This window comes from Pezoporus flaviventris, unplaced genomic scaffold (assembly GCF_033815535.1).
Source record: "Pezoporus flaviventris isolate CSIRO_AGI_PZ_B2104156 unplaced genomic scaffold, CSIRO_AGI_Pfla_v1 ptg000057l, whole genome shotgun sequence".
Classification (NCBI taxonomy): Eukaryota; Metazoa; Chordata; class Aves; order Psittaciformes; family Psittacidae; genus Pezoporus; species Pezoporus flaviventris.
The window spans coordinates 8225243-8238502 of NW_026892605.1; the positions used below are offsets into that span (position 1 = coordinate 8225243).

General features: G+C 47.9%; 1 protein-coding gene across 2 annotated transcripts in view; it reads left to right on the forward strand.

The window, feature by feature from the left end:
* Window positions 1-11373, forward strand: part of LOC133277597 (unconventional myosin-VIIa-like) — a 26305-nt gene extending 14932 nt beyond the window's left edge. Inside the window, exons 18-29 of one of the 2 annotated variants that reach the window (XM_061469566.1) lie at window positions 241-360; window positions 1234-1319; window positions 1555-1602; window positions 3115-3162; window positions 3343-3434; window positions 4648-4779; window positions 5109-5224; window positions 5551-5750; window positions 7867-7956; window positions 8957-9122; window positions 9434-10116; window positions 11189-11373. In XM_061469566.1, coding sequence (XP_061325550.1) covers window positions 241-360; window positions 1234-1319; window positions 1555-1602; window positions 3115-3162; window positions 3343-3434; window positions 4648-4779; window positions 5109-5224; window positions 5551-5750; window positions 7867-7956; window positions 8957-9122; window positions 9434-9772 — 1437 coding nt within the window. In that variant the 3' untranslated portion in view covers window positions 9773-10116; window positions 11189-11373. Of the gene's footprint in view, window positions 1-240; window positions 361-1233; window positions 1320-1554; window positions 1603-3114; window positions 3163-3342; window positions 3435-4647; window positions 4780-5108; window positions 5225-5550; window positions 5751-7866; window positions 7957-8956; window positions 9123-9433; window positions 10117-11188 lie in introns of those variants that run through there. The other variant, XM_061469568.1, reaches the window with a different exon arrangement.
* The last annotated feature ends 1887 nt before the right edge of the window (window positions 11374-13260 follow it).

A 13260-nucleotide genomic window follows, 5' to 3' on the forward strand; every position in this document is an offset into this window, starting at 1 on the left:
TGAGATGAGTGATATTTTTGTCAGACCTTCCAGGCTGCTAAACATAGTTAAAGCATCCAGCATGTGGGCAGGATTTTTTCTGGGTGTGAGGTACAGCTGATCATGATGGGATTGACCATGGGAAAGAGCCTGGAAAACTGCTGTGGGATGGGAAAGCAGCTCTTGCTGCAGGATACTGCACACTGGGCTCCAGCAGCGCTTTGGGTTGCTGCACTGTTGATCTTTCTCTGCCCTCATCAGCATTCTCTGATGGTGCTCATGGAGAGGATGTATTCTGCCAACCCGCATTTTGTGCGCTGTATAAAGCCCAACAGCCAGAAGGAGCCGGGTGTGGTGGACAGCCAGGTGGTGCTGCAGCAGGTGAGGAAAAGCTGTCACCTTTATGGGTACTTCTGCCATATCTTAGAGAGGAGGGCAGACCCCACCAAAAGGCTGCAGAGACAGCGGGAAGCTGAGTCTCACCTTGAAAGAGTAGGCACACTTTTTGTGAATGCAGAGGTTCTGGGTACTTGGTTACTTTTGTGACACAGACTGTTAGGTCCAGATTTTGCTGTCTTAATTCTCTCCCATTTCTTTTTCATGGATGCAGTGAGAACTGCTTGTCAGGCACTAGGACTCACCTTTGCATCTCCTGGATGGGGGTCAGGGAGTACTCTGGAAAAAATGATGCTTCCCAGATGAGCCTGTTCTCACCCATCAGGCAGGGCAACTCTGAATAGGAGCCAAGAAGGAATTGCTTTGATAGGAGCTGAAATATGCTGATATGACTGTCTTTGAATATTGTGTCAGATCTGAGACGCTTTAAATAATACTGAAAGTTACTAGAAGAGTTCAGAAAGCTCTATGAGCCGTTTAACATATACAAGAAAGGGTAGGATTAAAGGCAGGGTCATCCATGCTTCAGGGCACTTCTGTGTCCAGATTTGGGAGTAAAAGGCTGTCCTGTGAGGGATAGAGGCAAAGTAGTGTACCCATGGCTAGAAGGTGAAGTTGTTTAAGTCATTGGTTTTTATGGTTTCCAGCTTTTAACTGAGAGTGGTTAATCATCAGAGTTACAGGATGTGGTAAATTCAGTCTTTAACCAAAGAAACATCTTCAGAAGGAAACTTCTTCAGTTTGAACTAGGGAAGTTTAGGGCTGAATGAAGGCATTTCTGTCTGCAGAGTAACAAGCTGATGACCTGATGACCTGTTTCTGTTTGTTTCTCTGATCCTCTTTGTGGTGCTGCTTCAGCTCCGGTACAATGGATTGCTGGAGACAATCCGTATCCGAAGAGATGGTTTCTCCTGGAGACCTTCATTTGAGGAATTTGCTGAAAGGTTTGTTAAAACCTCTGTCAGTTACTTGCTAGATATTGTTAAGGAAGCAGCCCTAGTAACCCGATATGGGCAAGGAGTGAAACAGCCTTTTCAAAGTTCACGTGCCTGAGATCATGGGTTTGTTTGCAGTAGGAGGCTGAGTGGGAATAACAGTGATTTGTTTGCTGTGGCATGGATCTGCTCAGCACATCAAGGATGTAGCTCTTACCTAGCTGTATTGGTTTGTTTTTCACAGATACGCAATTCTTCTACTTAAACCAGATGTTTCCCTCACAAAAGAAAGGTAAGGACCCTTTCTTTGTTATGTACAATTCAGTTTGTTCTTCAGAGACTATTGCTCTTAGAGTAGCATAGCAAACTGAGTAAAAGGAACAAACTGAGGGTGAGTTTTTGTGGTGATGGGGAGCACATATCCCTAGGCAAGGACAGTTAGTGTTTAAAAAGCATTTGATACCATGATGAATTAAATCTTTCTTGAACTACTGTGTAGAAATTCAATTGCTATAAAGCCTTGCTATCCTGTGGAGTGAGAACTACTAGTGTACTCCATTTAGGGAGTCACAATAACAAGCAAGGGTGTGCAGTGAAATCAATAAGGTGGAGGCCCAGAACAGTTGCCAGGTGCTTCTCCATGCTTTTTTTTTCTGGTGGTCTCATGGGAGAAGACGACGATAAGACGATGCTGAGCAAGCCAGCAGCACTGAGTGTCTCTCAGGCTGGGAAGCATATTTCTGGTCCAAGAATTTTTTTATGTGTGCAGGTATAATATACCCTTAGCACTTTCAGAACCTGACACAGAAATGTCCCTCCAGCTCTACAGTCTTACCCTGTCAGCTTTTTCCTTCATACATCTAGGGCAACAACTCCCCACCTCCTCTTCTCCACTTTCCCAGTCCCTCCTTCCTGCCATGGTCAACTGTGACTGATAGAGCAAAGCATATAATGCTGCCAGCTGAGGGGGATTTTAAAGTCTTTTAAGAAAAGGATTTGAATGTTCTCCTGGAGCAGACCTCTCCTGGCAGTAACTCCTTCAGCCTTCACAGTGCTTCCTTGAAGTTACTGATGATTTTGAATTAATAAGAGCTGCAGACTCGAATGAGGTCAAGGGAGAATCTCATAGAGGAGAGGGAGATGATGATAAACAGGCAGTATGGTGTTTTTTCAGACACGAAAATCATAGGATTCGTGTGAGAAAAGAATCACTGTGGATATAGATTGTAGAACAGCGGAAATTGGCTGATTCTGCTTTGCTATGCAAGATATTAGCAGAAAGTGTCACTATGATTTCACAGTCTGGATTGGCAGAAAGAGAGAGGAAGCTGTCTTTATGGTGCAGCTAGAATGCTGCTTTCAGTTCTTAGTGTTGGGGAATCTTTCCGAATGACCCAAATTTTATCACTAGAGTCTGCAAAATGAAACTGGAGTTGAAAAACAGGCTTTCTCCTGGAAGTCTTCTTGTGCTGACCTTGCAACTTTTGTGTGCTGCAAAGAGCTTGGAAACGAAATAAGGAAGAACAGTTCTGAGAATAAAATAGGCTCTGCAGAAGTGCCTGCCAGGGAGCTGAAGGAAATCTGCCTCCGGGCACCCCTTTGCTGATGTTCCCAAATGTGATCCTAGCTGCTCCTCGAGGAGTGCTATGGATTGACAGGCAGTTACTGAATGTGACAGGGGCCAGAGAATGTAATGTAGAATTGTTGAGACGCTTTCTCCCACTTCATGCACCTAAAACCACTGGCTGCATGGTGTTAACTTCAGGTTGAAAAGTATGTATTTCACTTTTTTCTTTTCTTTTAGCTGCTTGGAGATACTGCAAAGTACAGAGCTGACAGGCTGGATATGTGGGTAGGTGTAGATCACTGTTGCTGGGGAAAGGGGGCCTGGCAGAGGCTTTATACATGTAGACTGTTACTTTACCCCTTTCAGGGAGAATTCTACGGCTATAGAAAGGCCTGAGAAGGATGATGGGTGCAAGCTTAGACTAACAGTGTTTCTCACTGCTTCTTTCTCTCCCCAACTTCACAGAAAGTCACGACTTTTCTTTAAATATTGGCATCAGGAGCAGCTGGTAAAGTGTGTGGAGCAACTGGAAAGAGCAGCAATTGTCATACAGAAAGGTGAGAGAAGGGGAGTCCCTCAGCTCTGATGTAGACCCAGGGCAAAGAAAAACTTTTCCAGTCCATGCTCCACCCTTGCACCTTTCCAGATAACAGAAAGGCAGGCCAAGCACCATCTCCGTGTCAAGGCCCTGTGCAGTCAGAGTGCTTATTGCAGATGCCCACCTCCTCAGTACTCATCCTCAACTTGAGGGAACCATCAGACAGCATGAGCCTTGGAAAGGCAAAGCATGTGCCCAGGACAGCTGGGCTGCTCAGGGCAAGTGTATGATTTGTCTGCGTCCCAAGATCTGGCTAACTGTCCTCTGGAGTGAGGGTTTGTTTGTGAGTGGTGTTGAACTGAGGAGTGGGAAAAGATGGTGAGTGAAGCTGATCTCATTCCTGCTTATAGAAACAGGCAGAAGGGGATGAAGTTTTGGGTTGCTTTGGGTTGGTTTTTTTCCTTCCTTTCCAGGTAGCATCTTGTCTGGTAGCCTCTTTCTCCAGTGCATGCACTGTAGGCAGTTTGGTACTTCCCTCTGCAGAGGTTCTGAGAGGACTGTGCTCCCAGGAGAAGGCTGTGATCCTGCCTGGTCTCTCTGTTGTACTTCTATATGGGTTATTGCACTGCTGAAGCATCTGAGCAGCTTCCAGCTATGCACCATATAGTATGACAAACATCAGACCGTCACATGCTGTGCCTTGTTCTCATCAGTGAGGAAGATGTGTGGGTAGCGGGAAATGAGAGGATGCTGCTTTAAGGTTCATGTGCTTTAGAACCTGGTAGAGTATGTGGAATATTGCAATGTCCGTAATGATCCTAATGAACCCGTGGTGGCTGTTTATGGACAAGGTTTTCCTGTGGGCTGACATCAAGGAAATCCTGTCACCTTCATAGTGTCTGGAGGGTACCAGGGAGGTTGATGGATAACAGAGATCCTGTGTTAGCTATTTAGTGTCTTGGGATTAGAGATGAGAGCTCAGATCTGAAATCTGATTTCTTTAAATCCATAATCTGGCAGTTTAGAGAGTAGAAGACAGTTCTCACATGGTTTTGACTGCCTGCTCACAGTAGTTTTCATTGCTCTTTAGTAATGTGATTCAAGTGTTGAGGGCTTTGCACAGGGTGAAAAGGAGTATCACCTGATGTGCTTCCCCCAGGGAGTGACAAAGGCATGAACAGCTTTTGGTTTGTTTGGTTTTTTTTTTCTAACCACAGTTTTTCTCTGAACAGCTTTCAGGGGATTCAGGTGCAGGAAGAGTTACCTAAAAGTGGTGGCTGAGCTGAGAGCTAAGGCACAGCTGCTACAGGAAGAGGAAGAGAGAAAAAGAAGCTGGCAGCTGGCCCTGGAAGCAAAGACCCAGAGTGAGTTGCTCCCTCTCCTGCTGCCCCATGCATGGCCACTCGTGCAATGGTCACCTTGAAGTGCTCTAAGCTTCAGGTTATGATGGCCTGTCCTCGGCTCTCCTGGAGCTGGGGCTCCAATGATGTGGTGGGAGTGAGGTGCCAGTGTTTCTGCCATTTGAAAGTGTATGTTCTCCGTGGGGAGCAAAAACAGCGTGGTGAAGGTCATTTGCCAAGCTGTGTCTCCCACCTACTCCATGCAGCAGAGCCTGTCCATATCCTGGGCACATGGAGATGGATCTCATGCATCATGGAACTAGTTTTCATCAACTTCTTTCCTCTTGTTGCAGAAAGAATCTCCTTTCCAGTCCCCAAGCCAAGAAAGAGGTGCCCTCAGTCTTGTCCCCATTATTCTGATAATCCACCACAGCCACCAGTGCCACGGCCACGCAGCAAACTAACAGAGGTAGTGATACTGGCTCTGCTTGGGGCTCCTTAGCCAAGTGTGCTGGTTCCCTGCTCCTTCCACCTTCTGCATGCACATGTTCTCCTGCATGAACCCCAGGAGAAGAAGTCCCATTCTTGTTATAAGACATGAAAGTTCTTTCCTGCTGTGGTTAGTTAAAAAGTGTGGTCAGGACCTTTGAGGAACTGAAAGCAACGTTTTGTAGTTTGCAGCTGCTCTTGTCTTCAGGGACTTGAGAATGAGATCACTACTAAAGTGATCCTGTCAGAGGTCCCCTGCCCTTGACCTTGCTTTCATGGCCATTTTCCCTGTCTCCCCACTTTCAGTCCACTCCTTTTGATAACTTCTTGGGCCCTTCTGCACCTCGACCAGTTCTGGGGACAGAGGGAAAGATTGGAGAAGAGGCAAAAATGAGGGAACTCAAGAGAGGAGCAACTCTCCGCTGGTTCAAAGAGACACAGGCCCAGAAGGTCATGCAGGATGATGGAGCCTTTCCAAGCTGGCTGCATGGGATGATCAGCCGGAGGTGAGCACTCTGGACACAGTGGCTGCAGTTTGGGCTGTGGCATGCAGGCAGAAGCTGCTGTGTCCTTAGGAAGACTGCATAGGTTGGATTTGCCAGAATTTGCCTCCTTAAAGAGTAGGAGTGAGCTGCTTAACTTTTCACTTTCAGGCTGTGAGCTTCAAAGAGAAGCTTGGAGCTCCCAGTCACAAGATGCAGATGCTGAAATTTTACATGGGCCCAGGGAAAGATTGTGGAAACTCATAGGAAATAAGTGCCCTGTGGGTTCCTAAATACAGATCCCATGCAAGGAAGGGAAGCTTGGAAAATACTTGAAGAGGAAACACACACATGAAATTTACCCTATAAATTAACCTCTCAGTTTAGGTCAGAAGGAGACGTGAGTTGATAGCCAGAGAATACAGAATTCAGTGTACAGGGCAGGTTGGGTGGGGCTTGGAGCAATCTGATCTAGTGGAAGGTGTCCATCCCTGTGGAGGGGGTTGGAACTAAATGCATCATCTTTAAGGTCCCTTCCAACCTAAACCGTTCCATGACTCTATGGAAAAAAGTATTAATAAGGGCTTTAGTGAGTAATCAATAACAAGATTCCTCCAAAGTCCCCAGATATGGGAAAATTAAAGGGTTTTTTTTGGTACCTTTGCCCATCTAAGAAGGGTGCAGCATAGGTAGAATTTATCCCCTTAGGCAGAGAGAGACATCCACAAAGCCCTACTTTCCTATGGAGTTGTTTACAAGGCTGTGAACTCTCAAGCTTTTTTTGGAAAACCTTTATTTAAATGCTTGAAGTTTTCTACCTGTGTGGTTATGCCTCACACTTCACTCTCTTGGCTGAACCAAGGACTACTTTCCAAGCAGTGTGATAATCAGAGAAATGCTGGTTATGCCAGTGATTGGGTAGGAGCAAGGCAGTGGGGTTTGATAGACATCAGAATTTCTGGCCACAGTCTCCCCTGTATGCAGCCTCCCCCTATGCAGCACTAATCTGTAGTGCTGCCTACCTGCTAACTACCAGTGTCCCTTAGTTGGTGGGCCTTGTGTGGGGACATTGCTGCCAAGGGTGCCTGTCATTCGGACACCCTTAGTATCTTAGCATCTTGTTCCAGTTTGTAACTTTTTTCTGTTAAAGCTGCAAGTCTCCTTGATTCTTACTAGATCATGATTTACTGGATTTTTTCAGCTTATCAGTATGAACATTACTTGAAGACTATGCTAGTCATAGCAGGTCAGCTGAATAAAGGACAGTACAGTAGCTGAAAAGTGCCTGGTTGATGCATTTTTATCTTTTTTAAGATAATTATCAAGGCTTCTGCTTGCGTTAATGCGTTTTGTCTGCAGATCCAAGAATGCAGGAGAAAAACAAGTGCCTGGAAGACAAAACTGTCTGAATTCAAATATAGGCTAGCTATGAGCACTTCACGATGAAGGACATAGCAGATACTTCAAAAAATATTGAAGATTAGATATGTTCTAAGTGGTGCTTGCTGTTGCTGGATTTAAGTCTCCATACAGCAGTGTAAGCTCAGCCTCATGTAGCAAAGCAGCCAGAGCAATCCCAAATTGCACTGGAGATTTGCAGTCACTTTTAGCCTGAAGCAAGGCACATGGCAAGCACAAAGCTGTGCTTTATTGGGCAGAGAGGGGGAAGACCTCCTTCCAGCAGGAAGTTTTAGAGAGCCAAAGTGGTGTAATCCAAGTTGTTGGTTTTCCAAGGCACTGGACTTACCTTGCACTGAGCATCACTACCCCACAGCATCCTGACTTCTTTTGTCATCCCTGGAGCACAGGAAATACACATGTGCACAGCCTTATCATCCCAGTGATGCTTTGTAATGTGCTCTGTTGCTGTTGCAGTAGTCAGACTGCTGGAACAGGTTTGGAGCAGCCCTGCTTGGAGAGGCTTTGGCTGAGACTAATGTGCCTTCTCAGCCTGCTGCTGCCTTCCAGCATCACCAAGTCTGAGGAAATCTAGGAACCTCTTCCAAACTAGGAGCATGGCTGGCAGATGGTGACCTCTGTTGATTGGGAGCACCACCATGGTGACATGGGAGATAGGATGGGAATCCCTGCACAGAGGCAGCTGCTCCCTGTCTGCTGAGAATATCTTTTCTGCTTCCAGGGAAGCTGAAAACCTGCTGATTGGAAAACCTTTGGGTTGCTTCCTTGTTCGGATCAGCCAGAGCCGACCAGGCTACACCCTGACATACAGGTAGGTGGTGAGCCTTGCACAGAAGGCTGAGGGGAGACCTTGGCACACCCTACAACTACTTGGAAGGAGGTTGTAGTGAGGTGAGGGTCAGTCTCTTCTCCCAGGTAACAAATGACAGGACAAGAGGAAATGTCCTCAAGTTGCTCCAGGGGAGGTTTAGATTGGATATTAGGAAAAAATCTCTTAATGAAAGGGCTGTCAAGCATTGGAACAAGCTGCCCAGGGCAGTGGTAGCATCACCATTCCTGGACGCATTTAAAGACATGTAGATGTGGCACATAGGGACATGGTATAGTGGTGGACTTGGCAATGCTGGGTTAACGAGTGGACTCAATCTTAAAGGTCTTTTCTGATCTAAATGATTCTATGAAACTGAGCTGTGCATGCCTGGGGGAGATTACCTCCACTGCAGAGGAATACAGTGAGGATGGTGCTCAGGCTCTCCTGTTGTGAGTGCCTCAGACAATTTGGAGTAGCAGACAAATGCTGTGGAGTCTGCCTCTTTCCAGAAACTAGATCTGTGGGGTGGGGTGCTGTGACTCCAAGGACGCAGTCGTGTTTAGGCTGTGCTGTATGGCTGAGTGGGCATACCAGGTTGGAAGAAGCTTTGATTGAAGCAGAGAAGATGAGTCTAGAGCAGGGCCTGAGGAGAGGCAATCGGAGTGATACAAGAGCATGGCCTTCGTACAGCCTCAGGCAAGGTCTAAGGCAGAGTTCTAATATGGGCAACAGGCATGGGAGGCAATAGTCTGCTGGGGTTTGGATCTGTCTGCTGTGGGTTTCCTGTCACTGACTTTGGGGGAGTTACCATTCCTCCAGCCCCTACTAACACAGCCTGTGACACTCCAGCACAGTGCATTTCCTGCACTTCTGTGATATTTATTACTGTGACTCCTGATCACATCTGGCGTCTTGAGACAACAAGTGCAGAGAAGAATAACTGGGTCCTGGATAGACATGGTCCCCTGCCATGCTTATTTCTGTCTGTCCATCTTCCCAGGGGCGAGAACCGCTGCAGACACTACCTGATTGAGATGCAGCCCAATACACGCTATGTCATCCTGGGGGAAGACCAGGCTCATGCCTCGCTCACCGAGCTGGTTCGGTATCACCAGGCTGTGGGCATCCAGCCCTTCATGGAAAAACTGACTGTTCCCTGTGGCCAGGTGAATGCTGAGGATCTGCAGCTGGAAAATGGGGCATGGACTGTGCCCTGAGCAAATAGAGTCACTGCAGCAGCATCTCTTTTTTGTGCTCCCATTGTGAGGTTCCCATTCTGGCCGAGTGGCTCGACCTCTTCTGCATGGACCAGGAAACACTGGGGCACTGGGGACTCCTGGAGTGGGGGAGAGGCTCTGGAGGGTGGATATATCCTCTGAATGTCAGCAGTGGGCACAGCTGGGTATTCTTGGTTGTGCTGTTTGTGGGGTGTGGAGGGTATGCAAACCACTGTTGAATTCACTCTTCCTTCCCTCAGAAAAGTAGTGAGAGTTTGGATCATGAAGATCTGGAGTCCCCGCCACTGATTGAAACAGCAGCCAAGAGGGAGACCCCTCCAGAGGAGCAGCCCTGCCCTTCCAGGTCTTCTACCAGCATACCTGGATCAGTGGCAGCTCTCAAAAGCATGTGGCTCAGGAGGACTAAGAATTGGCCAAAACAGCAGAGCTTTGACAAGAGCAGGACAAAGCCAAGCTTAGGCAAGGAGAAAGCCAGCGAACGAGCCCTCCCTCGCCTTCACTCTTCCATACAGCTGGTGATGCAGGAAATCCAGCAGGTGAGCAGGGGCATATCCTCTGCCAAGCCTTGGCACCCATAGCCACCTGGGCATCTGGAGCTGCCTTACCCATGGGCAGGAGAGAGGAGGCTTCCACAAGTAGTGCTTGGTTTCCCAGCTCCTGGGTCACAGGTTTTACTTGGGGATCTTGTGATCAAGGCACTGTTCATTGAAAGTAACAGGCTGGGGGAGACCCTGGGGGAGGCTCACTGAGATGTCCAAAGAAAAGTGCACAAGGGAATGTGATGTGGCCAGCATGCCAGTCACTGCTTCCCTGATGCTTTCTCTTTGCTTCTCACTGCAGTTGTCTTCCTCTTCCTTGAACACATCTGTGCGGAAGCGCAATAGAGCTGTTTGCATGGAGGTTGGAGAGCCTAAGTGACACGGTAAGAGGAAACAGCACATGGGAGGGCAGACGGCAGTTGCAGCTTCCCTGGGAAACAGAGGAGCAAAGGGGTTCTTCCCTTCCTGCTCCACCTGGAGCATCTTTTGGCCACCAGCTACTTGGAAATAGAGCAGGAATAATAAAGGGCAGCAGCCAGCTTCCATTCTGGGGCTGCAAAGAGACCAGGGAAGACGGAAAACGTAAGGTTGGGTTCCCAGCACCTGTGGTGCACGGTGTGCTTGCAGTACAGTAATGAGCCTGCTGGAGGGAGCTCACCCTTTGTTAAGAGGCCTGGGACTGGAAGAACAAGTAATATCAGAAGGCCTACTGCACACTACAATAGTCAGCTGCACTGGCTTAATGTTGTGGTGATATTCAGGTAACAGAATTGGGTGCTGGGCAGAGAGCCCTGGAGGTAGGAAGCAGAGGCAAGGAGCCAAAGGCAAGGCTGTGAGGACTTTAAACAAGGTCTCAGCAGCTGGAAACACAGATGGTTATTGAGGCTGTAATGTACTGGGTGAGTTATAGGAGTACATGGAGTGGGCCTTGTGACACAGTTGGCATTAACTGTCTGAAGCATCTGGTGGGTGCACAACTCCCCTGTACAGACAGTCTGTAAATCCCTGTCCCATTCAGTTGCTAAAGGTGGGAGGAAGCAGTGTTGGTGCTGTTGTATACCTCAGAAAAAATCTGGAATTGTGTCGGCTGAGGAGTGGAGAGGGATCAAATCATACTGTTGGCTGCAGACCCACTGCAGGGCTAGCAGCGGGATTGCTGAGCTCCCTGCATGATTCCATTCCCATGAATTCATGTTGGAGCAAAGCTTTTTAGCTGGTACTTGTCTTACCTTTCTCTTAATGTCTGAGAAAATCCTCTCCCTGAAGCATTTGACTCAATCTCTTCATTCCTGTACATGGGTAGTGAATGTACCCAGGGGATGCTCCTTGTGTCTAATGTTAGGCAGAAGAAAGGCAAAGCATGTGGGATAACTTCAAGCACGTTGTACTGAGATTGCTGAGTGGAACCCTCTGTTTATGTCTTCCATTGAGTTGTGTTTCTTGACTTTCTTGCAGGTCCAAGAGGCTTAGCCCTACCCTCTTCTGGTGCTGCTGGGCCTTGGCAATCAAGGTGAACATATCCAGACGTACAGCAGCCTTTTTTCTGTCTTTTTGGTTTAGTTTCTGCACCCAGCTGGCCCTGTGCCTTTAGACAGGACTGCTGCAGAAATTAACTTTCATCAGCACTCATCTGATCTCAGTGGCTGAGAACCAGACTCATTCTGCCAGAGGGGAAAGAATGGGAACAATCACACTCGGCACAGATTCCAGTGCCTGACAGTCTGCATGTCAATACTTCTGTGTACCTGGAGACCCCTCGCCTTGCTGTTAATAGTCACAAACTGGATATCTGATAATTGCCTGTTTTCTGAAAGGCACGTGTACTGATTTTCTACCTCTTAAAGTCCACTGACTCTGATCTGGTCTTGTGTATCTTCTGTTCTGGGTGGCATGGGAAGCTGGGGTTGGGAAGTAGAGAATGGAACTGGTGTGTCCTTTTTGTTGAGTGCAGAAGCACTTGAATAGGAGCTCAGACAAGGGCCAAGAAGGTCCTTCTGCTAAAGGAATGTCCTGCCCTTGTGTCAACGTGCTGGTATATTGCTCCCCAGTTCCTATCCAAAGCCAAGTCAGGAATAATTGGTGAAACCCTGTTGTTCATCATAATTGGAATCAGTACATGCCTGGGCTGGGAAACATACTACTTTACACTGAAGGTAGAATCATAGAATAGTAGAATTAACCAGGTTGGAAAACACCTTTAAGATCACCAAGTCCAACCTTTACCCCAGCACTGCCAAGGCCACCACTAAACCATGTCCCTAAGAGCTTTGTCTACACAGTTTGTGAACATTTCCAGGGGCGGTGATTCTACCACTCCCTGGGCAGCCTGTTCCAATGCCTGAGCACCCTTCCAATGAGGAGATTTTCCCTAATATCCAGTCTAAACCTCCCCTGGCACAGCTTGAGGCCGTTTCATCTTGTCCTATCACTTGTCACCTGCAAGAAGAGACCGACTCCACCTCACTACACCCTCATCTCAGATAGCTGTAGAGAGTGATAAGGTCCCCATTGAGCCTTCTCTTCTCCAGACTAAACAAGAAGGCTTGGACCATACAGGACCATGCCACTTGATACATATTTTCTACCTTTTAAAATACATCTCTTTTCTCTCTATAAGGAGAAGCTGAGTGTTTTCTTTGTTCCTATTACCTGCAAACAGTTCAGCCACAGACTGCAAATGGAGGAGAGCGGTTAACACTGAGAGCAGGCACAGGATCACATGAGGTGTCTCCCTGGAGAAGCTGAAGGCTCATGGGCCAGTAATCCCAGTGTACAAGTGTACAGTGCTCTTTTCCCACAGCGGTCTCATCTACCTGTGTATACTGTGGTGAGACCTGCCCTGTACATCCTGTGCTGAGCTTCCTCTGGCTCAGCACTTCCCTGCACGTTCCTCTACACTGCTCAGTCCAGGGGACGTGGGTTAGCACCGTGGCCAGAGAGGGCTATTAATGTGATGCAGGATGCTTGTGGCCATGTCTCCGCACTGCCTTTTACAGTAGGGGTATTTCTCTCCCCCTGTGCTCTGTGGAGCAGTAGTGCTGAGCTGCCCTAGATCACAAGGCAGCACTGCTGGGCACCAGACAGGGAAGCAGTGGCTGTTTCAGCCTGATGTCCTGGCTCTCCCCAGCACTGCCTTGCAGTAACACACCTTTTCTCTTCCTCATGCTGGGTTTTGGCAGCTGCTTTAAGGCTGTGCAGGACAGAACCAGTCCAGGCAGTCAAAGGCTGCTGGTTGCAGTCTTCCTGGCCAAGGCTAGAGATATTTTGCTGGGCAGCCTTGGCCTCTGTGCCAGTGTTCTCCTTGGCTTCCTCCATGGCTGGGCAGCTGGAAAGCCTGCTTTCTGGGTAGCATGTAGAACTACTTCATGGCCAAAACATTTGTTAGAACTCACTAATGCACGTATGAGAAATGCATTTTAGTAACGGGGCTGCCCTGTAACTCTTTCCTCATTCCTGTGTCACAGAGCATGGTGCAAGCCCAGGGCAAAGACCCAGCTGCAAACCAGTGTTTGCTCCTGTAGCCTGGC